This window comes from Arvicanthis niloticus, chromosome 3 (genome assembly GCF_011762505.2).
Source record: "Arvicanthis niloticus isolate mArvNil1 chromosome 3, mArvNil1.pat.X, whole genome shotgun sequence".
Taxonomy (NCBI): Eukaryota; Metazoa; Chordata; class Mammalia; order Rodentia; family Muridae; genus Arvicanthis; species Arvicanthis niloticus.
Genome location: NC_047660.1, coordinates 22511956 through 22538687, shown reverse-complemented (window position 1 = coordinate 22538687; position 26732 = coordinate 22511956). Strand labels below are relative to the sequence as shown.

General features: G+C 40.3%; 1 protein-coding gene across 35 annotated transcripts in view; it reads right to left on the bottom strand.

Moving 5' to 3' along the window:
- The window catches only part of Klf12 (KLF transcription factor 12), a 401439-nt gene that overhangs the window by 70790 nt on the left and 303917 nt on the right, over positions 1-26732 (bottom strand). For 34 of the 35 annotated variants that reach the window (XM_076930661.1, XM_076930662.1, XM_076930665.1 and 31 more), the window contains one exon: positions 6446-6508. In XM_076930661.1, coding sequence (XP_076786776.1) covers positions 6446-6508 — 63 coding nt within the window. Of the gene's footprint in view, positions 1-5607; positions 6039-6445; positions 6509-26732 lie in introns of those variants that run through there. The other variant, XM_076930666.1, reaches the window with a different exon arrangement.

Sequence of the window (26732 nt, the reverse complement as noted above, 5' to 3'; positions counted from 1 at the left end):
CAAAATAATTAAATAAATATAAGACATTATATATTTTTATATAAAATAAAAACATAAATAAACTGAGATATATGAGCAAGTATTTAAACATTTGTTTTAAACAGTTGTGGGTTGGGAGGTATTTGAGATGTAGTTTCCCCTAGAGATATTCTTTTTTGTTTTAATTTATTTTTTATTGGATATTTTATTTACATTTCAGATGCCATCCCTTTTCCCCATTTCCCCTCCCTAGAAAACCCCTATCCCATGCCCCCTTTTCCTTTTTGCTTTTATACAATTTTTAAAAAATGTTAATCAAAGGCTTTATAAGTTTGGTAATGCTCAATCAGAAGTGTAAGCCAATACCCAACCTAGATGTATCAACTATCTTTGACTGGTGGAGACATGTGAACATCTGCCTCCATGTTCCCTTCCCCCCCTTTCTCTTTCTCTCATCACCTAGCTTCTCCACTCCTACTTCTCCTCCTCTCCTTACTTCCTCTCTTCCTCTCCTCCTTAGCTCCTCCCACCTTAGCTCCCCTAGAGGTATTCTTTTTCATACAAATACAGGTGAAAGTACAAACAGGTTTACTAGTTATACTACCTGTGGCCCACTTACAGGTGAAAGCTTTTTTTCAAACCAAACTTAAAAACGCTTATTGAGACTTATTTACCAAGTCATGTGGACTGAAAAAAAAAATCACAAATGGCCAGGAATTTATGCAACCGGAATTGTCACATAATGAACTCTACACATAGTATCTGATGCTTTTGTTTTCTAGGTCAAGAAATAACTAAAATGACACGATTACTATCGCCCATAAATATGGAGTATGTATGAAGATCCAAAATGGTAGGTCAAAACATTGGCAGGAGTATTTGTTACTTGCCTACTGTGAGCAGCAATGGCTTCACCTTTCCTATTTTTCCTGTGAGCTTGACATTACACTAGTGGGAATTTCCTAGACAAAGCCTTCTGCTTAGTTTGTAGTGAATGGATGCTACATAACGTTGAAGGTTTTTCCCAGTTTCCAAATTGGTAGACAACTGCCACATGGTGGAAAGACCATTAGACAGGTGAGTAGGAACCTGGATTTATGCCCAGGTTTGAAACATTTCTTCTCTGTGTTGGGGTCTCTCATTTCTATTTGTGTAACGTGATGGGGTTGTCCTGAATTGGTGATGCTTACGGCTCAGAAACTGGCAATTTGCAAATATTCTGTCTCTCCTTAAATGGCTGAATCTACATGAAGTTTCTGAGCGGTTTCTTGCAGCAGCAGCAGCTTCAGTGTCTTCCTTTATGATGGGAAAAGGTGTAGACAAGAAAGACTCATCTTATTTTTATGGCATAAAATGACTGGAGTTTCATCCCTCTCGGAGATTCCATGAAGCCAGCGGTAACATTTGCAGTTATATAGACGTAAATATTTAAGCTTAATGTAGCATGTCTCCTACAGTAAAACATGTGTGAATAGGAACTTCCTGCCCTCTACAAAAAAATTGTGACATGCACATTCAAATGTTACATGTGATTCAATCCAGAATGCATAATTTGGCTGGAGATGATTCAAACTAGAACTTTTCCATGTCTACACAATTTCGGGCATACTGGTAAGAGAGAAATCATAATTGAGACAGTGATAGCAATATCCAATAGAGAAAATTACTTCTGCTTTCCTGAGGGCAATTTCTATTAATGAGAAGAAATGCTTCACTTTTTTTTTTGTCAGCATAAAAATAACCATAAAGTTTCGATTATGTGGCACCAAATACCAACGCATGTAACAACTCTTGGCACATGTTCTATAGAGTCTGTTCAACCACTACCACTACCAAACAATCACCATTATCAGGTCCTTTAAACCTTTAGGAACAGGGAAGAGTGGAGGGGAAGAAAGAAGAAGAACTTGTGCAAAACTAAGGATGAACATATACAGAGATAACCACATTGTTAAGCACTCACACATCTTACAAATATCCGCAGCCATAACCTAACTTAACCTAACTTTGGTGTTTATTTGACAAAAATTCCCACAGATCCCCTCCTAGGTTCTACAATAAACATATACCCAAACACACAGATCCCCAATTTGCATTGTAGCTTTAAAAACATAACGCTAGATATCAGACTTGGAAGTGGCCACTCTTGTGGATTTGGTAGGAGAACAGCTTCTACCAAACATGTCTACAATGAGAGAAAATCTAACTTCACATTTTGGTTTGGTTTTTTTAACAGCAAGCTACCCCCGCTTGCCTGAAAGATGACATGTTTTTCTTGCATTACCATGTCCAAGAAAGAAGAGAAGATGTCCTAAAGGAAGATTCATATAATGAAAGGTATTCGAACAAGATGCTCTAATGTAGCAGTTTGGCATAAGACTCCATGTGATACAGGCAAATGAAAGGAAGCAGCTATGATGGCTAAGTATGCTAAGAACATTTACTGCTCTTCCAGAGGACCAGAGTTTGGATCCCAGTACTCATGATGAGTGCATCACAATAGCCTATAAATCCAGCTCCAAGGATCAAGTGAAATCTTCTGTTCTCTGTGGGAATCTGCACCTCCCCCCACCCACCCACACACACACACATGAAAGTCAATCTAAAAAGAAGCAGATATGAGAAAATCTCTCTTCCCAGAACAACAGGATCATTTCTTATCAGGAAAGACAACTTTATCAATCTAGGAATGACACTGGGGACCTCACCTAAGCAGTTTTCCCCTCTCATTGGAGTACACCCATATCTGCCATCCCTAGAAGCTCAAAGTCCTCTCTCTCTCTCTCTCTCTCTCTCTCTGATCATCTCTTAACCAAACCAAACCAAATCAAATCAAACCAAACCAAACCAAACCAAACCAAACCAAACCAAACCAAACCAAACCAAACCAAACCCTCTGGTAAAATGCTTTGGATGCTACAGAAGCCTAGGTTCCAACTGTCACTCACTCTGAGCCACACGTTGGGTTTATTCCCTCATTAATGAGTAGTGAATTCATTCATAATTCCGTCTTTGCTTTTCTTATGATAGCCTCTCTCTCGTTAGTCAAATCAACAGCATCTCAGCCTATGAACCAAAGGGGTAGTGCAAGGAAAATGTTTTCCCCTCTCCCCTCTAATAGTTAATGGACACTTGCTTATAGAAGCCATAGTGGAAGACAGAGAAGTCCCATGCATGACTCAGAGAAAGACATTCACATGCCTAAAGCCCAAAGGGTCAACAATCCCCAAATCAACTGCTCTGTGGCGTAAGGCAGTGAGGAGATGGGGCTTGTATTTGGACTGGCACACTGTCTTCAGTTGTCTCTCTATTAAATGAGTCATATAATGACACAGGCTTCTTTCATGCTATGATGTTATCCCTTGTAAAAAGGTGTTCCTTCCATCCCTTAATCCCTAGAAGTTACAGCTCAAACGTGGCTGCATCTTAACATCTATCACTAGACCCCATAAGCTCTGGTGCCCTGGTTCCATCCCTGAACATGAACACAATGCTAATGTATCTCCTTTTGGTTTTGACAGATGTTCTTTGCTTTGAAAAGACATCCATGCCCACATATTTCTTCCTCCAGAGCGCTGTTACCAGGAAAATGGCTAGTGGTTACTTCCCTGTGTCAGCATTATTGCAGAGAAAAATGCTACTTAAAAAATTTTAAACTCGCTTTACTCAATAATAAACAATGGTTTAGGAACTGTCAGGCATAGCCATTGCCTTCCAGAACTTACTGAGTGGACATCTAACTCCACAGTGGAAGTTCAAGCTTTCCCAATATTTGTGGATTTTTTAAAATTGCCCAGTTGATGAACAGCTTTAACTGACTGGAGCATTGGCTCACCCAAATGCACAAGTACACTGTTCTTAGCTTTCATGTATACTCTTTGGAATTCTAATGGTGTCGAAGCCAACCTAGTGATGAAGTTGACATCGAATTCTACAAATTATCCCCAACTTCTACTTTGAGGCAAACAAATGTCTCTCGCCTGTGCTCACTCCTGCTAGATGAGTCGTTAAACTTTCTCAAATTTTCACAGTCAATATTTCACAACCAAGCATCAAGCATTTATCACTTCGCTAGGAGTAGATGCTGGATGATTCATGGGCTTCGTCTTTGCCAGGTGATTTATCCATACACCAGAGTCACAGTATTTACCTAAGGAAGATTCAAGGTAGTATAGATCATAGACATTTTAGCTAGCGCCTGGCCAAACAAGTTTATTTATTAAATCTATCTGTGCTCCTGTTAGAATCAATTTAGAAATGTCTCCATCTTCTTCCATGTCTGGTTTCATCTCTAAAGCACAGGACGCAATGATAGCTCGTCTCTCTGTTTTCCCCACTAACAATAAGTCTTTACTCCAGCGTGTTCATCTCTAAAGGACACAATAGTTCAACTATTTTCCCTGCTAACAACATATTAGTAGTTTTCTTTTTCTGGGCTGGATTTTCTTTTTCTTTTCTTTTTCCAGCACCGAGAATCAAATCTAGAGCTTTTGAATGTGCCAGGAAAGAACTCTAGCACCATGCTGTAGTCTCAGCTTTTGGAATTGGATTCTAGGTCTCTTTCTTCCTACATAGTTTCTCCTCAGTACTTCCACTTTCCAATTGGTCTTAAATGAAGGTGATAATTGATCCCTCTGAATACTGCAACACGAATGCATGATGCATGTCCACAGAGTATCATCAGTTTTTTGCATTAGAGAATCCAAGCTTATCATACATGTATGTGAGCATGCATATGATACCGGGGGTGAATGCCCCAGGAGTATCAAGATTTAGGAGCACTCACGGGGTCTGTGTGTCACGCAAACACACACACCCCTCCCCTACAAGCCATCTAAAGATAGAAACCATGCTTTATTTATCTTTCTAATCCAGTGCTTGTAACAGTGCCTAGGAGATAAATAAATGTTGTTAAGTAAACACGAACTGAACTTTCTCAGGGCTAGTGGTAAAATTCCTTTTGGTTATTTTCATGGATCACTTATTTAGAGGTAAAACCGTTTAAACTTACCAGGTGACAAGCCACAATTTTGGAGGAACAAATTATCTTTACCTTTCGTGTAGAAAGAAAATGGGAGAGAAAGAAAATATATTATCTACTCAGTGTTTCCCGTTCAGCTCTCCAGAGCAAAGGGTCAGAAACCTGATCTTGAGGCTGACAATGTTGCCTGGGATCTTTGGCTTCTGTTGCTCACCTGAGTATCTCAGGCTCTCTCTTTGTGGAATAAAGTTTCTTTGGTATAATGTGCCCTCAACTTTGGCGGAATGCAGCGTCTAGGCAGTCTGAACTGCACCTGGCTTCTCCCTTACCTTCTACTCTGTATCTCCTGGCTTTGTTAGTCTCTCATCTTTCCAGGTCTGACAGGGGACAGCGTGCTTTAATGACCTAGAGTGACCATCAAGGATGCCCAGCCTTTGGGCAGGCAAACAAAAAGCTTCATTCCCCTGTGTTCCATTTCCCTCTTGGAAACAGTAAAGTATAATATTTCACAAGAGCACCAGGCTATTGTGACGGCTAATTAGATTTAATGGGGCAACGGAGGCAAACTGATCAGGTAATATTTAAAGTGCCATTTTTATTTCTAAAGAAAAAAAAAAAAAACCCTGGTTCAGAAATATAATTAATATGGAAGTGGAATCTTTGGCACTCATCTTCCCCATTAAACAAAAATCACAGTTTTTAATCAAAAATCTTGTTCTATGCATAATAAAAAAAAAGGAAGAGAGATCTATGAATTTCCATCTATTTTTGAAGTAATGTAGTACACGGCTCAATTCTTTCATTTTTCTTTCTTTTATCTTCTTTTCTATGATATATTATAAATTGAAAGGCTAATTTAGTGCAGTAATATAAAGCAACAGATTTTTGAACCAATATTAATCTATTTCCTTGGTTTCACATAAAACATTTTTGAAGTCCTTTTGTTGGCTCCTCCAAGAATCATTTATCAAATGTCCTGTGGTTGGAACAACTTCATGCGATTTCTGGGAAGTCTCAGTTAGACTTTTATTCAAGAAGATGTCAATTAAAGATCTTTGCATTGACCTTTGCCCCACCCCTGCAAAAAAAAAGTCAATATGTATTCAAGGTCAAGGCCAAAGGGGACTAAGGTCATCTGAAGAGTCATTACTGAAATTAACAAACAGATTGATTAACTAGAAATTTTCACAAGAAGCTGAAGGTGACATCTACTTAAATCCTGGTTTAATTAAGTCACCTTTGAAAAAGGAACCACTGTTTTCAAAGGTGAAATGGGGGATCCTGGGAAGTTAGATTACATCTGATAGGGAAACAATGTTGCCCAGAGTGAAGATGGTGAATGAAGTGTTTTAACTGCAGGGCAACTCCATCACCGTTTGTCTGTTTATTCCAGGCGTGTCTGGGATTTATAAGACACTGCCTCAGTACACAAAACCACAGCAATAAAAGAGTTACAAATATTTACAAATTAACTTGTATACTCACCAAGCAAACTTCTGGTTATTCATTCTATTTCCTCGGACCCTGGATACTGGGGACGGATGTACCCTGTCAACAGACAAGAATAAGTCAGTGATGGAGAAAACTTAGTTCTCATTGCCAACCTGGAAAGCACACAGCGTCTGTCTTATCAGTGCACTCCTTCTTAGGTTTACTTCCTTTGTCCTCCCTGTGAACTTGACCATCTCTTAAAAAACAGGTGCAATTAATTAAATTCCTATGCCTGCTTTGTTCTTTATCTCTCCTGAGGTAACAAGGTGCCGGACATTAACCGCAGAAATGAGAGTACTCTTTAGCAGAAGAAACAGTTACTGAAGATGTAATTCTTGCTTGGGGGTAAGAGTGCTTAAACTATATGGAGGGCGTGGTACCTGCCCTCAGTGAGCCCTCTTATGTCAGTTCTCATGGAAACTGCACAAAGAGACAATGAAGTGGCCATTCCTTAGGTCAATTTCTAAATGTAGCAGCAGGATTTCATCCACATGTCCAGGAACAGGGTATGTGTGGACAGGATGGCATGGAAGGGTGGACAGTTATTTCCAGGAGACAGGCTTTCTGGAATTTATATTTCTGTTTTTGAGTTCAGGAAGGCAAAGTAAATTCAAAATGCTAACTAGGTAATAGAAGTCAATATATAGCTTCTCAATCTTCTGGGGTTGGAGCTATGCAGGTTTTGAGCTCAAAGCATCCAGGAACTGCTGGTATTCTCCAATTAGAAGCCAGAGGCCTAAACTTCTCTTCTTTAGTTACCAGCTGGCAAAACGCTATGCCCTGCTTCAGGGGCCTTGTGGCTGCCTTCTTGCTTTGGACTGATTGCCCAGGATTCCTGAGATCTAGCCATTCTTTCAGCTTGAGTCCTCTTTGCAAGGCTACACACAACTCTCTCTCTCTCTCTCTCTCTCTCTCTCTCTCTCTCTCTCTCTCTCACACACACACACACACACACACACACAGGTTACTTTTATTTACAGGGAGGGAGGAAAATAGGAGGAGAGGAAATCCAGGAAAGATGAAGGAATGAAACAAAATTATCTTAACTGGCCTTAAGATTCCATTAAAACCAAAGCCCAGGGTCTACCTGAAGCCCAGCCCCTCATTGCTGCTCAGTGAAAGTCACATCAAAACAGACATGCCAGGCCAGCTTTATTTATTTATTTTTTTTCTGCAGGGCCAACCAGCATCTTTCCAAACCTGGAGCTGGATTGCACTTCACATTTGTTTCCTCCTGCATCCCTTATTAACATGATTTTTCTCCTAGGCTTCTCAATGGTGGCTGCAGCTGAGCTGCTCAGCACAGATTTTCTGCTCTGCATGGGGGAAGGGGTGATAATTATGCAGAAAGATGGAGGGAGGCCAGACAGCCCCTCTGCTGAACTGCCTTATTCAAGCACAACCCACTTCCTGCTGTGCTGCAGCTACAAGGATCACCTGTTGGTCTTGGCAGCTGTCCAAACTAGGGCCTGGTGGAAATGACAGAGTCAGCTATTAATGAAAGCCAGTTTATATCCCAGCACCTCAAGATACATACTTATCTTTCTCATATATGGATATACATGTGAGGGAGACATAAGAGTTACATAGCGGGTAGCAAAACTCATTCTGTCCAGCCTTATTGAAATAGAATCCTCACAATGATTATCTGAGCCAAAAAAGTTAATCCCCAGATAACCAGATAAGGCCACTGACTAAAGGAAATCCTCATGAACTTCCTCTAGACCTCCTGAGGTCTTGGTCCCAAGGGTTAAGTACCTTTTCAGAAGTCATTTGCTCCAAGGATTCAGCTCTCCACTACATTCTAAGTCGTTTAAACCCTTTACTAAAAGAACACAGAAACCATGTTTTCCTCGTGGTCAACTCTAGCAGCTGAGTGGAATGATTGCAGTATCTGGTATCATGGCTGCCCACTTCACATCTCATGTGAACATGAGGGAGGGAGACTTGGGTTCACTACTCCCTAAGTACAAAGCATACTAGACATTGGTATCTTTGAGAAAAAAAAAAATCAGGGAGCCTAGACCAAACACTATAAATACAATTCCTATTAGGGTTTAGCAACTGTAAGGGGAAAGAAAACCAAACCCCCAAACCTGATTCTGATTATCTATATGACCAAATAATTCTAACATTTTTAAAACTGAAATGAGGAATGGAGAAATATCTTCTTCCTCTGAGGGTGCTTACTCCATCCAAAAAGGCAAACTGCAACTTTTGTCAAAAGGATAAGCCACGTTTTCCCGAGTTCCATTTTAAATGGCAGCCCCTCTGCTATCTGCCTTTTTCCCACATACAGCAGCCAGGCAGGTAGCAGAGTCAAAAACCCAGTAGCACAAACTACGGTCTAATCTGCATGCCATGCATTATTCATGATCCCCTGATTTCTGCACCTGCATCTAGGCAGGAAGCTTGCTGGGCACGTTCATTATTCTTCTTGGAGCCTCATACAGGCTCCATTACTCCTGAGCCACTTTGTTCTGTAACTAAGGGTTTCAGGCCTTCGTACTAACTGCTGGATATGAAAAGAAAAGGACACTCCAGGCAGAAGCAAAGGACGATCTTGGTGTTGTGTAACACAGTGGATCTGAGGATGTTCTCTACAGCTCTTGATTGCTACGTGGGATATTACTGCTCACACGGGGTGATTTACATCACACAGAAGAGGCAGCCGCACCACCAGGGCCCTGTACACCAGTTGTTCTATTTATACATACTGACTCATCTGGGGCCCCAGGCATGTTTATGATTTCACTCCATTTCTGAGCTTTTATTCTTTTTGAACTTTCTTGCTATGTTTGAACCTCTTTGATATCTTAATGTAAAAATAATTCTTCCTTCTTTGGGAGCAAGAACTGAACCTGCTTCCTAGATCCTGTGTCATAATGACTGTTAGAGTTAAGAGAATCTGATGGCGCTGCTTTTCAGTGTCTCCAGGAGGCGCGATGAATGACTGGTGGTAATGACATGTAGAGTCTCGGTTCTAGACACAAGTTGTGAACCACTGATGAGCTTCTGGGGTGGGGACACTATCTCACCCACATACTCTGTGGCCACTTATGGCATCAAGCAGAACTGAGACAAAGCAATGTGGGGTGCAAACTATATAGCTGGTTTTCCTGGCATGGGGGAAGGGGTGATAACTATGCAGAAAGATGGAGGGAGGCCAGACAGCCCCTTGGCTGAACTGCCTTATTCAAGCACAACCCACTTCCTGCTGTGCTGCTAGCTAGCAACAGTGCATTCTAAGGCAAGTCACAATATCTACCCAAGACCTCAGTATCCTTGTCCATCCAAGGAACTTTGTACAGTTATGGGAAACACACATAGGACCACAGTCTCGAAAGTTTGCAAGAGGACTGAAGTAGTCCCATTGTCTTGTCACTTCACGGCCATCCTAGTGTCACATGTCCCTATGATACTGGTATAAGCAAACCTACTGTACTGCCAGTGGCATCAACGTTTATCGGATACAACCATGTACAGTGCACTACATCATAGCTATGCTCAATGCACAGCACACAGCATCTGATTGCAATTCTTACTGACCACGTCAATGATCTGTGTATCAATTACACTGTTAAAATTACTGTAGAGCATATGACTACTACTTGTGCTTAAAACAAACAAAATATCAAAATGTTATCAACTGTACTGGGATTGGATCCAAGATCTTACACATGTTATTCACGTACTCCACTACAAGCACCTATCACCATGCAAGTTTCCTTTACTGAGTCCTCTAGCCACAGACATCCACGACATCCCTGTTTTCCAATTTGGTGTTAACTTTCAATTCACATCCCACATCACCATAATTTGTCACTCTTCCCTAGGCAGCTCTCTTGCCTCAACCATATTCTAAGCTGTTCTGTTTCTCCTTGGCTCAGCCGCTCAGCCCCGAGTGTGTTTAGGTGTCACTTTCCTATGTCCTTTTCTCTCCCCCATTGACGCTTATTCAGTTATTACCTGAAATCATTTTAAACATGGCTACCCTCATCATCTTACCAACCACATAATAATCAGAGCAGCTAGGCTTTGCTGGGTTTCCTCAACCAATTTGCCACTTTTTGATCACGTCATGTCGCCTGATCACATTTCCAAAGAGCTGTCCATGTGGCACGAAACCTAAGCATAAAAGTGAGCAATTACCAGAGAGTCCCTCAGCTTAGCTTCCTGATGTCTCCCCTAGCATAGACGTCTTAGATGGAATCAGAGTGCCTTGCTTTTTTCTTGCTAACTTATCTTTTGTTATATGAGTACCATCTAGTCCACAATTCTTGTTGATGGAGAAGAAAAGGGATTACCTACTTCCAACCCCTACCTTGCCCCTTTCAGGCCTCAATCAGACCAGGGATTCTCAGTCCTACTCTATCCCTGTGGGGACAGGAAGGAAGGAATCATTTCAAGAAATAGCACTGTGACAGACAAGGCTGCCCCATGTAAGAGAGACAGCTTGCTATTGACAAAGCAGGATAACGTTCACACACCAAGGTTATCTGAACAAACAAACAGACAAACCAACAGCAATAACAACCACACACCCACTGGCCCTCTGGCTCTCTGGCTCTCATGCCCTGTGTCAGGGGCATTGTATCCTATTGAAAGAGTCAGAATAAACCACTTCACAGACCAAGGAAAGTTTCTGTTAGGGCATCACTTTTCTAGTGTGATTAAGTATTTGCTATCTCTTAAAAATTAGCACACGTAAATACTTGCTATTCTATTGTCTGATTATTCTATTATGTATAAGTCAACACTTTTACCTACACACCATGCAAATGGCCTCAGAGTCCTTTTAAGAATTCTCTTTACTGCAAAAGAATTCATTTGTCAAGGACTTAGAAATAAACCCACAGTTATTATTAAGTATCAGCATGTTCTTATGCAAAACATATGAGAGATAATTTAGAAACCATCATCGGCTTTGCTTTTTGTTTTCGACTCGAAGCATCAGGAACAAGTTCTCATGAGTACTCAGGCTAGTCCAGATGTTGTGTTAATAGATACATGCTACACCTGGACAAATAAAGAGAATGCAGGCACTAAATGAAGTGGGCTCCTTTTATTCTTAGATTTTTAAAATTGTATCTGTGATTCATGAGCATTACAAATACCACATACCCAAGTGTTGAGTCATATCATAGGTAGGTGTTTCATGAATCGTTGTGAGTCCCTACTTTATGCTGTCAAACCTCTAGGCAAAACCAGAAATTAATAATTAATTTCTCTCTCTCTCTCTCTCTCTCTCTCTCTCTCTCTCTCTCTCTCTCTCATATAAAGATATAAAGAACAGTTGATTTCATTTTGACACTGACACTGGTATCCATAAAAATGTTGTAATTATGTCAACATATATATATTTTTAATCTTTCTTTTAGGACCTTTTTTGACATCTCCTATGCAAAGGCATCCATATTTTTAGAGGGATGGGGAGAAATTAAACATTGTATGGAATTCATGTTATGAACACTGTCTTCCACATTTACTGTACTACTTATTCAGATGCTGCAGACACTTAGAAAGCTTATAGTAAACTGTTAAGAAAGTAGAGCATGGGGGCCTGACTTCAGATCTCCAGAACCCAGGTAGAACCTGGCTGTGGCAGCATGCTCAGAGAACCTTAGTATTAGGGGAAAAGACAGGAGGATGCCAGCCACAGCTAAGTGTACAGCTTTAGATTCCATGAGAGAGTTTGTCTCACAAAAAAAGATGCAGATTGATAGAGGCACACATAGGATGTTGAACTCTGACCTCTACAAACACACTCAAACACGTGGATATGTATCCACAAATATACAACATACTACATACACGTGACACAACAAAAAGAAAACCATCTTATTGAAAGGGATAATGACTTCCTCTTCTGCTGCATCTTTACAGAAGTTGCAGTCTCCCAACATTTGCACTTGGTGCATCATTTCAAGACATCAGTCCATCCTTACACCTTCCCTCACCCTCTTTTGTCCTCTCTGAGGCAGTAACATTGGATGTTCCTTTCCACATCTCCTTTGTTACTTGTAGTCGATGTCTGCTTCTCAGAGGCCACCCACAGTATGTTCCTAGTTCTCATGCCATGGGGTCCCGTGAAGATGCTGAATGAAGGGTATATTCGGGGGCACATATAATTCATATCATCTGGCTCTCTACCTCCACACTAATGCTTCGAGAGGGTATTTCTCTCTTTGTTCCCAATCATATTTCCACTACCTGGCGCCAAACAGAACCTCAACAAAAAGCAGTTGTATGGTAAGTCCTGTTTTCCTCTTGAACTCTAACCTCTTAAATAAAAAATGAAGGCCATACTTTGTACAACTCACCATTGCACCGTTGAGACTTGGCAAAAGCACTGTCCCAGTATGTATTAAGAAAGGAAGGCACCAAGCTTTACATTTTAAGTGTGATCTATTTCCAGACTTACCAAACATCTATCTTCATACCTAAACCTTTAGTCAATACGTAATGACTTCAGTCCAGCAGACATTGCTTAATGGCTGCCTTGATGAGATGCTGCCATTGCAGAGCAGAAGGTGACAGTCTAGCCGAGACACACAGGTACAGGAATTACAAGAAGTTACAAATTCGTGAGAGTAAAACGGGGTTAGAATTGATTCAACATGTCCAAGGTTCCATGGAGGAAACAACACAATGGAACATAAGGACAATTTCCAGAGGAGGATGGGACAATGGTTGGAGGACACAGAGCAAAGGTGCCGTAAATGAGCCAACTGAAGAAGAATGTGAATGGGAGGTGTGAGGTGAGCAATGTGGTCTTGTCAAAGGGCGAAGTTTTCAGGAACATTTGAGGGGAAAGAACTAGAATGGGAAGATGACGTTAGAATGTAGATGCCTCAGTAGATGTCTAAAAAGACAGGAGCGAGAGGAGGGAGCTTTGGGACAATAGCAACATTTCCTCTGTGGTGTGGATCCCTTATCACTTCTATGTACCCAACATGGACTGGATGCCACTTGTTTCTATTTCAGTGTAAGCAACTATTCGAGCCTTTCCCTGTACCAGACAGTGACTTAGGCCTCTGAATGTTTTGTAGGTTCTTGCATGCTGTAGCAGTGTAGTGGATGTAGGAGGTGCTCTTGGTTTTGACAAAACTCCTAGCTTCAGGCTGCCCATCCTACAGTGTAAGTACACAGAGACAACAATGGCCTTCGCAATGCCCTGTGTTAAACAGTGACAGGTACAGCTAAACCACCATAGGGATATATGAATGAAGCTATGAAGAGGATATGGAAATCTCCTAGCTAGATAGATAAGGGGAATTTTAAAGGATACATTTTTCAGTTAGAAAAAAGGAATTCTAGAGACAGAAATGCAATGTATGGTGGAAACTGACAAACAAAATGATAAACTGGTAGACAGCGCTAGAATAAGGGGCTGACAGGCCTAGAGGGGCAGGGGACTAAGGGTCTTATGTAGTATGCTAAATATTTGATGTAAAAGAATTAAAGGACAACTACCAAAGGATTTTCTGATTAGATATGGTACAATCACGTCTAGGAACTAGAAACCATCATCTTGGCTGTGGTACAGAGGATGAATGACCTGAGGGGAATGTGTGACTCATGAAGAGCATTTGGAAGCTACAGTAATAATGTCCTGGGTGGCCCAGGGGAATGGTGGTGGGCAGAAAAAAGTGAGCGGAGGATGTATTCGTAATAGATTAGTGTTAACACCAGGTGTGCTGGTTCACGCCTGTAATCACCGTTTACAGCAGTGTAGGCAGGAGGACTGACTGCATGCTTAAGGCAAGGCTGGGCTACATGGCAAGTTTAAGAATAACCTGAACCATGTAGGAACATGCGTCTTAAAAATGCAAAACAAGAGATGTGCTCAGTCGGCATATGTAAGAGTCTGGGTTAGACCCTCAATACAATGCACTCACTAGAAACAAGTAAATAAAATATAAAAGAACTAACACACACACACACACACATTCGAACATTCACAATCAACAAAAGCAATGAAGAAGAAAGTGATAAAAACCATGCTAAGTAACTGTATATCCATTATAACTTGTCGTGTGGAAGTGTGGACAGGCTAGTGTGATATGGTTTATCAGAGTTTGGGGCCAATGATTGTGCGCTTGTGCTGTTTGCAACACTCTGAGGGCAGAGGGCTAATGCAGTGTTAGTAGATACAGATCGTGTGGCGATTCATGTGGCTACTCTGCCAACTGCATTGTAAACACCACCATGCAGTGTGTATGTATGGTGGTGGAGAGTGTACAAGGCATCAAAATGAGAACTGAACTGCCTGGGTCCTGTGTGGACTGGCTCTAAGTAGCCCCTGCATGATTTCATGAGTATGATAAAATGTAAAAGAAGATCCTGTCTTCTTCCCCGCAGTTGAGAACCAGAAGGGCAAAGTCAGAAATGCCTGCTATGTTCGAGCCTCCTCTACAGAATCGCATCATCTCCTGGGCGGCTACAAATAGACTGAGATGTTGCTTCATAAAGTCTTTCAATAAAACTTTGTGTAAAGACACATACACACGGATACACACTCGTGCATGCGCGCACACACATGCACACACACAAACACACAGAACATTCTGTAAGACTTGATATAAATTCAAATGAAGTGGGGAACAGTAAGAAAACTAAGGTAAGAATGTAGAGGAAAGGCATAAGAATCTGAGACAAGTGATGAAAGAAGCTGTTCCATAAAGAAGAGTTCCACATTTAAAGAAACGTGTGTAGGGATGGGACAGAGCACTTGTGAAAGCATGACGTGCTGAACCAGAATCCCTAATTCCCAGGTAGAAATCAAGATTACATGTTTCTGTAATCCTGGTACTCTTACAGAGAGATGGGAGGCAGTGACAGGAGAATTCCCAGAAATTCACTGGCAGCTAGCATGGTGTATGCTGTAACCATCAACTAGGAGAAACCCTGCCCCAAAGAAGGTGGAAGGTGAGGGCTGGAACTCGAGACATCTTAAAACACATGAGACTCTCACGAGATTGATGCTTCAGTACTCAACTCTGTTGTCTCACAGGTCTTCAGGTCCAACACCAAGAACACTAAGAGATGATGTCCATGTGGCCCTTACTACAAGCCATCCAAGCCAACCCTAGACAGAATGAAACCTTGAGCATAAACTGTACTAACTTCGGTTCGGTCAATGAATACAGAAACCCAGGAGAGATTTCCGAGGAAACATCCTGCTACAATTCCTAACCTGCAGGTGGGTGTGTCCTTAGGAAACCTCCATTCTCCTAATCCTCATTTTCACAGTTACCTCATGATATTAATCCACTCCTCTAAGAAGGACTCCCCCCCCCCCAAACCTCCTGGGCAATCTACTTCCTGCACTATGAGGAGAGTGAATATATATTATATTATAATTTATATTATAATATTATATATATACATATACGTATATATATTATAATTTTATCATTTCACCCATTGTCGCTTAAAATCCTTCCATATGCACATCCTTGCTCTCTTTCAAACTCATGGTCCCTTTATAAATTAATTACTGTTCTAGACATACACAACAGACACATATATATATACGCCTAAATATATAAATACAATCTGCTCAGCCAGTATAATGTGATGCGCATGCATATGTTTTCGGGGCTGACCATTTTTTTTTTTGTGGAATAAGTAATTGGTGTTCTCTTGCCTAGGAAAGACTACATCTCCTACTCGTAGCCTTCCTAGTTGCCCATGTGGGGGTGAAGTCTTATGAGCATTCCGCTTTGCCCATTAACTTGTATCCTGGGGTCATCCTTGTTCAGCTCATGTCTAGGCAGTCATGCTGTTCAGGCATTATAGGTGTAGCCTCTGATATTACTAGGAGACACAAGCTCATAGCATCCTCTTTTCTATTTCTCTGGCTCTTAGGCTCTTTCTGCCCTCTCTTTCACAATGATCCCTTAGCCTTAGGTATAGGAGTTGTATTTTAGATATATCAGTTGGGAATATGATCTACAACTCTACATTTTGATGGGTTGTGGTGTTCTATACTGATCTCTGTCTGTTGCAAGAAGTATCCTTGATGAGAGGTGAGGACTATACTTGCCTGTCTGTGGACCTTTTTCTTTTTTCCTTTCTTTTTATTTTTTTCTTTTCCAATTAGTGACTTCCAGTGCTCTTGAAATACACCCAAGTATCAACCTTGCCTACATGTCTGTTCAGGTCCTTATCCATCTCTCCCGCTTTCTCTTCTATAATATGCCTCTGCCCTTTCTGATCCACTCACCCTGGCGACTCTTATTCTTATCCTTGCTTTAGTGGTCCTTCACATGCTGTGCCTCTTGCTCAACCCCTTGCTTCACTTTTTTTATTTGCCCCTGGCTTTCTGAGTTTATCAGTGCTAATGACCACTCAGTTCTTCTGAACAACTATCCTTGTGTCTTCCCAACTCCTCCCAGCAGACGTTACCGAAATATCACAGACCCCCACCAGCCTCATCCTTCATGACATCCATGCATGTGATCATCTATAGATGCAATTATTTGATGAAAAGAGGGCAACTACTTTTCTGTTGCTCATACCACTCAGGCAGCACCACACCCAGCTCTAGAATGTTAAGTATCCAACACCAAATGAAAATAAACATGGTAAATCATGATTACTTTTCCACTTTTCTACTTCTTACAATAATCTCGAATTCTGAGAGAAAAGTTTTATTTTTAACAGGAAGGGTGAAGCTAGGTGATGAGAGAGAGAAAGAGAGAGAAAGGGGGGGGGCATGGAGGCAGATGTTCACGTGTCTCCACCAGTCAAAGATAGTTTATATATCTACATTGGGTATTGGGTTACACTTCTGATTGAGCATTACAAAACTTATAAAGCCTTTGATTAACATTTTAAAATGTATAAAAGCAAAAAGGAAAAGGGAGCATGGGATAGGGGTTTTCTAGGGAGGGGAAATGGGGAAAGGGGATGGCATCTGAAATGTAAATAAAATTAAAAAAAAATAAATAAAAACATGGAGGAAGCTGGAAAAAAAAAAGAAAAAATAAGCCAATGTGTATGCATGTATGTATACATGTGAGTGTGCATATGTGTATAAACATATGTAAATATATGGATAGATACATGGTATATAGTAACCAAGGTGGAAGACAAGGTAATTGAAAGAGATGTGGCCCAAAGGAAAGGCTTGAACTCATGGGAGATGGTTTCCTTAAACCTGACTTACCTCACACCTGGCATCTAAGGCCAGGAGCTGCACCACACCTGAAAGCCAGTGCAGACACAAAAATAGTTCCTCAGACACAGAGATATCTATAGGCATTATGGAGATGCTAGTGGGATGCAGGTGTAGTTAGTAAACTATTGAGGCATAGTGAGTAAACTATTCCTGTGTTGAATAACTAGGGTTATGTAACATATTAAATTTAGGGATATTGAGTGACAGGAATATGCTGTTATATGTTTTGCTACTTTTCAGTTCTGAAGTTATCTTAAAACAACAAAAATTTTTTAGGTGGCATGCATTTGAAAGACCTTAAACAATGTAAACCTTCTGGGAATGATTTCTTCCGTGTTGATCTCAGTGATCTATCATTTTTAATTTTTTTCGATAGTTTGGTATTATAGATAACATCCATTCTACGTATACTGATGAGTACATAGGGTATATCCAAGAGTATAACATCACATATATTTTTTTAAAAAAATAAACTAATCATCATGTCATACTACATTCATGGTTTTGTGCATAATACAGAATTACTAACAAAAGACATGCTGCAGAGTGGTAGATAAAAATAGAGTAAGAAAGAAAGAGATGAAGCCATTTTTAAAGGTTAATAAAAATAATGCTGAGGGCTGGGATGAATTTTAGATTATGTCTCTGAGGTAACTCAAACTGCATTATGGAAGTGACCGTTATGCACGTTGCACAGCTCCCAAATTCCTGCCCTGACCCGAGACACACTGATAAGTCCTTCGATTTTCTGCTTGGCTTTGCATGTGTGTAACGTCTGACATTACTTTTTGGTGTTCTGTATATGGTGTGTTAAAATGCTAGGCTTTTATCATATGAGTTGAATGACTTTGATTTGGCCAGTAGTGCAGACTGAGCTGAGAACCTTTATGAATTGGGAGACTCTTTGGCTGGTAGTTGTAGTTATTCTATTACCCCACTGGCACCAACTTTTCTTTGGGGGTTCTGTGGGTAAAAAAACATTAGCTAGTGGGGAATTACGCCAGGTGGATTTGCTGTCTGACTGCATTAATTCTGAGAGGCTTCATTTGGGCTTAAAGAACAGCAAACCAAGAAGATAATCCAGGTATTTTGTCAGCCCAAATTGCAACCTATTTGAATTCAGCATTCTTTCAACAAGGTGTTAAAGTAATATTTTTTTCCTCTGAGTAAGACATAATTTTATATCACTCAGTTTCTAGATATAATAGATTCGGTATAAGCTGGATTCTAAAGATAAATCATCATCAATGGGGAAAAATATGGTTTACATTTTGCTTGCAATAAAATCTCAACTGCTAGAAAACCCCAATATGGCAATTAAATGTAATCATTATCTTTATTTATGTGCTTACAAAAAAGGGCTTTGCCTGTGTGTATGCTGTGTGTGTTTAAGTGTATAGAAATCTTTACTTGTGGCTTGTTTTTAAGTGAATTCTAAACAAATCAATGGGAAAAGTCTTGAGTTGGCTTCAGTGCTGAAACACAGAGAGCTCTAAGCCATAAAAGGATCTGTGGCAGCGCTGTCCCTGTCCATACTGGCAGCCAGGATGCCTGGAGAACTTTAAAGTAAGACTGCTAGCACCTTATGAATACACTGAACCACAGAGACCTTAGCTTCAGAGTTTGTCATCTGAAGTTATGAGTGGTTAAAAACCTCAGTCACACCCCACAGGAGCCAAGAAGCATGTGGAAACTGGTTGGGAATATATGCAGAACCACGGGTTTTCCCACTAACAGGACTGAATAAACCCCAGTGAACTCCATATGTGCTTCCAAAATGGGGCAGGACATTAGTCACTAGCATCATGAAGCAAGTCACAGAGGAATTCACTATTCCTGTTTCACTGGCCTTTCCAGCCATTAGTGCCCCCCTCCCCCCCACTGTGCATGATGCAGCTCAGGCCAAAGAGGATACAGCTTTTATCTCTAAAAACATCCTGAATTTTATTCTACTAACTAAATGACTAATTCAGAAAATTTAACAATTAATATTTCATATGGGTCACTACATCCTTGTTTTGGTTTCGGATGAAGGATACTATCACTGATATAATTCAAAGCAAGATAAACAGGAGAAGAACTGATAAAAATGTATGAGATACTGCTTTGCTCAATATACTCACCAATCAAATTAGGTCATATTACTCTAAGATATGAGTCTTGACTTTAAAAGGGGCAAAAACTCAGTTGTGTGAATACATGATAGCAGATAACGGTTTGAGAAAGGTTAAACTAAATGAAGTTCAGAACGTGTGGTCTTTTCAATAGCTGTTTCCAGGTAGTAAATAAACCAACACCCAAGAAGTAGTGGAAGGGTGGCTAGAAATAAGAGGATTAATAACTAGAGTGGTTTCTTAAAGGCTAAGTTGTGACCCCAAAGGGGTTCAAGTAATAGAATGAGACGGATCACAAAACAGTCAAAAGAGAAAGTCAACCCGGAATCACTTAGCAGGGTCAGGAAGAGGCAAGTGTCCCTTTAAGCCAGTGCTGTGAGCTTGGATCTGGATGTCATAGCCTACAGTTCTGATCAGATATGGACAGCGAAGTGTTCTGGCAAAGAATGAGTCAGGAGGAAAAGAGATGGAAGAGGAAGGAGAGACACATGGCCACTATAGAGAGAAGTCACTGTGAGGGTACAGCCCAGCAGGGATGGAACAGCCCAGCATTAGGGATGCACCCCAGCAGTGAGGTCACGGCCCAGCAGTGGGGTGAAGACCAGCCATGGGGTGAAGCCCAGCAGTGGAGTGAAGCCCAGCAGTGGGAATGGCTCTGTGGCAACAGAAGAGTGTTCTGGGGTCTTCTCTCCAGAGTGCACAGGCCAGTAGGAGATTCTGTCACATGAGGCAAGGATTCAGTAGCTAACAGCATGCAAATAATGGGACAAACAGGAAGAGGCTATGCATGAGCCCATACAGGGGTCAACAATGCAAGGGTCAAGAAAACTTTGGTCCCATTGAAAAGTTTCTGAATGTACTGTGGCCAACAATCAGTTTAGCCTCAAATGTGTAATGAACACACGTGTCTCTGGCAGCTTTCATCTATGCCACATGATGGGCTCTCTCTGCAGCTTTGATTCTAGACACAGAACATGCACCTTACACTCTGCACACCATCATGCCCATGACACCAATGAGAAGTGCCCAGGCTCAGAGTCCACACAGACTATGGTTTGTTATGAACTGCAGTGTTTACACTACATACAAAGCATTCTTGTGTTACAGAAACAGTGATTTGGTTATGGGAAACAAAGATTTTAAAAAAGACTTTCTGTCATTCCTTGGATGTAGATACCAACTTCGTATTTTTCGATTGTACTGTGTTATAATTTTTTATTTTAAAAATTGCTACTTGAGTCACTGGTTTGAGTCTCACAGGCAAGCACATTTGGGCTTGGGATTAAAGACAGAAATTTTAGCATTTCTGAAAAGGCCCCAAATATCCTTCTGACATTTTGTGTTCCATATTTATGTGAGGCAGTGTTCTCAGCACTCATGATGATAAAATCAAAACATGGATCAACTCTGAAAAATGTTAAAGATGCTTGACATCCTGCAGTATCAAATATTTGGCCAAGATTTAATTCTTTATGTAAAAATAAACATGCAAATCTCTCTTAGTTAGCTTCAGCTGTCAACGCTATACAGCCCAGAGTTATGACAGGGAGTCTCATTTTGGGGGTTGCCTGAATCAGACTGGCCTATGGCCATGGCTATGGGGCATTTATTTGATTGTTGAGTGATGTGAGAGGTTGAACTCTCAATGGGCAATGCAACCCCTGGGCAGGTGGTCTCAACTTTTATAAAAAAAAAAAAAAAGCTGAACACTAGCTTAAAGAGGGACAGTAGGCAGCATTTCTTCATAGCCTCTGCTTCAACTCCTGCTCTGTAGCTGGTCACCTAAAAAGATGAAATGCACCCTCACCAAGTGGCTTTCCGTCATGGTGCCTATCTCACTGACAGAAAGCCAGCAAGGCCACCTATCACATTAAGTGTGAAAGTTTAAGAGACACTAAGGCTGAACATACACCAAACAATTAATCAAAAGCAACTCCCTATAATTTACTAGTGATTCTTTTTATTTTATATCCACTTTAAATATTCACATTTTCTAAGGTGAAAGATGGCTGTGTAAAAAGATTAAGAATCTGTTCTGCTGTTGTGGGGCTGAAGAGATGATTTAGTGGTTAAGAGTGCTTGCTGCTCTGGCAGAGAATGAGAGTTTCATTCCCAGCATCCACAGTGGACTCTCTACCCCAGCTCCAGAAAGTACAATGTCATCTTTTGGCTTACACAGTGCCCAAATAAACAGAGAGAGAGAGAGAGAGAGAGAGAGAGAGAGAGAGAGAGAGAGAGAGAGAGAGAGAGAGAGAGAAAGTAAAAATGAAATAACTATTTTTTTTAAAAGACGCTCTACTAGTTCTTGGTCTCATCAGCAGTGTCAGGTGTGTCTTCTATCCCTTGAAGCCTTAATCCAATATAAAGTGGTTGTTTACTTTGATAACATTTGTGCCCCAATAGCAACAATATACTTTGCAGACAATTCACTGTTACAGTTAGCAGAGACTGTAGCTAGATGAGCCTGCTGTTTACATGTATCCCGTGGTAGCATAAATAGCAGCTTCTAGAATCATGAATGCTAGGCCACAGGGGTGAAGTTTATAGTTAGGCACTTGCTTGATTTCTCCACACTCAATGACATGAGCGGTATCTTTAGCAATAGGGGTCTTACTGTCAGGTTGTCAGTGCATTCAATAGCATCGACAATAACCTGTAATTTTTACATATCTGGAGGTGGTTTATAGTATCCGTTTGGCCACCAATATGTAATCCATTTCTGGTTTGGAGATTTTATTTGGTAGCATATAGTTGGAGCCTTGTCTCCCCCATTATGTGGTAATTCCATTTACATTTCTTTAACTCCATTAAATATTTTTAATTCCATTTAAATTTCTTTTACACGTTTAGAAAGCTTCTAGAGTAATAGGATGTCATTTGGTTTCTCAAAGGGCCTTCTAATATTCCTTCCTCCCCATATCCCCCCTCAAATAATATTCCTACTCTCCTATCCTATTCATCCCTTTATAACACCATATTCTTATTTCCTTTTCTTGGTGATGCTACTTCCCAGTGGTCTTTATGATCTACCTAACTTATGCAGATATCCTAAGTGAAGCACACATTTTTAAAGCTTAAACACTAAAATCAACCTGCAGGAAAAAACTTGCAATACTTTTCTTTCTAATCTGGGTTTCCTCACTTGCAATGACTGGTTCCAGCTCCATCCACACACTTGTGAATTTCATAATTTCATTTTTCTTAAAAGCTACATAATCTTCCACTGTGTAAATGTATCACATTTTCATTATTGATTCATCTAGGCAGTTCCCAATTTCTGGCTATGATGAATGAAACAGTAATGAACACAGAAAAGCAAGTCTTTCTGTAGAAAGGATGGAGACTTTTAGGCATATGCCCAAGAGCAACATAGCTGAAAATTTTGTGGCAGATCTATTTTCATCTTTTTGAGGAACTGAAATGATTACTAATGATATACTGCTGTACCCATAGATGAGTTCCTCATCCAACCGTCATCAGAGAAGCTTTTTTGTGAAGTAGTTGTTAATTGATATAGAGACCCAGAACTCCACAATGTGCAGACAGTGACCTCAGCCATGTGTCGAATGTCTTCATGAAACTCTTCTATTTAAGACTCAGGGATCCGTGTAGAAGACGAGGCAGGAAGGTTGTAAAGAGTCGGAGTTTATAAATGACTCCATGGGAAGAGCACCTTGCAGGCACAACAGAGCTGTGCATACGAGCTTATATAGAATATAGTGTAAGAAAAATGAAAAGGCAATGATAAGAAAAAAAGAAGCTTTGATCTATATGATGCCTCCCCTCTTCCTTCCCATCCTCCCCTTGGCCTCTTATCTTTAAACCACACACACACACACACACACACACACACACACACCACACACACACACACACACACACACTCACACACACACACACACACTCACACACACACACACACACACAGAGAGAGAGAGAGAGAGAGAGCTCATATAAAATGGAACCAGAAGCACTGAGAGTCTTTGCTTTATTTTTTCTTTGATAGGTAGAGATGGTCAATGGAATCAGAGGATGCTGCCAAGTGAGAATCTGAGCTCTGGAAAACATAGGAGCATGTGGGCTCTGCATGATCGTTACACTGTGTGGGATTTGACCTGACAGTCTCAGGGGTCCACTCAGCAGCCTCTGGTGTGGGTATATAATCCTCACTTTTCAAATGAGAAGAGCATGCTTAGAGAGGTCACAGATGCAGCATAGGGCCACACACCAGGGCTGAAATTCAAGTGTAGGCTGATATGGTTTCTGTCATACTCTTAAATGACAACTTTCCCTGTTTATTTTATAAGCAACAATGACATTTTCTAGAATGGGGTGTGGAGATAAGATTCAATACTATACAGTATATAGCAAGATTCAGTGATGTAGTTTCATCTTTGCTAACAACAATGTTACTTACAAGTGGAAATAATATCAGCACTACTAGGAACTCTTTGCATTATGGGTTGGTAGGTCATATCAAAACATTGCTCATAATACAGCTTATGTCTATAATACAACAATATATATATTTACTCTTCTTCTGAGACTGAGGATCTCTTATGACTTTTACAGTTTTCTAAAGGCTTAGATTGTCTTTGTTACCATCACATTTCATACTAAAGAACTGACTCATGAGTAGGGTTCCAAAATGGATTTGTAAATAGGTATTGATCACTAGAAAATATTAACATTTTCAGTCAAAATATCAAAGTTCTGGAAAAGAGTAGGGAGTAGAGAGTAAATTCTAATAGCAGCAGCCAGTGGAGTGTGAGTATGCAATGAAACCCTACTTACCTCACCCTCCATCCAACAGTAGAGAGAGGGGGGGGGGAGACAGAGAGAGAGAGAGAGAGAGAGAGAGAGAGAGAGAGAGAGAGAGAGAGAGAGAATATGCACAGACATAAAAACAGACAGATACACACACACACACACACACCACAGTTGGACAGGCAGAAATTCAGGTCAGCTGATGACCCAGGTGTCACTTACAGCTGCTTCTTTGATCACTGAGCCCTTGGCCTAGGCAAATCTGTGTGGAAACACCAGAAATGAGTGGATTGCTTAGATGCTCCCCTTGGGTTAGCACATTGGAAAATTGCTTCTTGTTGGGAAAATGATCACGTGATTTATTATCCAAGCTCCCTTGTACTAGAATTTCATGGTTTTCTTATGTCCTGTATCCAAATGTGAGAATTGGTGATGTGAAACCACTATCAACAATCGAGACTGAAATTTTAAAGCACAGAAAATAAGATTATCTCTTAAATTTCTACAGTGTTTTACTTTATACTATTCTATCTCAAACACTGTTATTAGAAAATGTATATAAATGAATAGTCATAAAATACAATTAAGTGATATTAAATCTACCAGTCTTGATAGTCTCTTTTAAATAGTGGAGACAAAATAAATTCAAAAGATATGACTAGTTTGTCTAAATGTGCAGTCTCTGGTTAAATACAGATGGCTTGTAAAATAAAATATTTTTGCTTTAGAAAAATAAACAAGATCTCTCATTGAGTCACTGAAATAGATACAGAAATGTAAAAGTAAGAACAACTTAGAATTGAACTGATTCAAAAGTCTATATACGTAACAAACAAGAACACTTTTAAACAACACGAATAAAATTGTACATTAATAAATGCCAAACAGGTATATCAACAATTAAAAAACAATGGTAAAAAAAAAACCCAGTTGATGTTTTCTGTCTTGCAATTTTATCCTGGAAAATTAAGAGGCTATAACAGTAAGTCTCAGTTAACTACAAAAGTGAGAGAATTATAACTCTGTTCACAAATAGCAGCTGAAGCGTTTTCTTACTTTCTATTGTTTTCCAGGTCCCAAACTAGCATTTGGGATTCATCGATGCCTAAGATATTATCTCTGCTTGAAGAACTTTCAAGGTAGAGAGTTTACAGTTCAGGACATTTCAGGGAAGAGCTATAGAGCCCTTTAGGTGGAGCAGAGTCTTAGACATTACAAGTCCATAGCTGTAACAGTACTTAGGAGGCAAAAGCAGGAGGATAAGAAGCTAGCCTGGATTATACTTTGAGTTCTAGGCCATCTAGTCACATAGAAGAACTGTATCTCAAAAAAAAAACAAACAAACAAACAAATGGACAAACAAATAACAACAACCACAAAACACAAAGTTGATGAGACAGCCTCAGTTCTACTTCCCGACTTCATGGGCTGTGAAATCTCCTCAGCTGTGTCTCAGCTTTCCTTTCTTATAATGAAGGAATTATTCCATCATTCAGAACAAGGCTTAGAGTATTGGGTAGACAAGTCTTAGTCTGACAGTCTTGTCTTGTCTATTAGAGTTTTCATGTTGTCTAGGTGTCTCCTGCCCATTGTTACTCTATGACTCTGTACCTAGCTTTCCCCTGAGCTAAGAACAGTAACAGGTTTGACACCCTATTTGTCTATGTCCAAACACTGACTGGGTGAAACACTAAGAGGCTACAGTGAAGTCTTTCAACACAGCCAGCTCCCCAAATGTATATAACAGGGAAATTCATTAGGAAATGTTTTCATGTTTTATTTTAGAGAAACTAACCAAATGTTGCAACATTCCCTTAAGAAGCTAGATAAACTTAAATCTCAGCAACAATCCCTCTTAGCATTCTGCAGGAATACTAGAGAATATGTATAACTGTCTGCTGATTGGAGGAACGACCTTGAGGTTGCACAGTGACTTTAGTCTTAAGTCTGTACATTTTCCCATTTGGTGTTGATTATGTATCAAATGAGTAACGGGCGGGAGGTCAGGAACGTTTATTAACTTTCTGTCAGAAGCTTTAATTTGCTGTCTTCTAATCAGAGCTTGTGTTGACAAACGCATCATCAAATTGTCCAGGGAAAAACAAGAGGGTCAGCTGGACTGATTTACTGTATTCTGAATACTGAGCGGTGCTGAAGAGCAGAGACCTTGAAACTCTCCGCTGCTCACACATGAATCATTATGTTGAACACA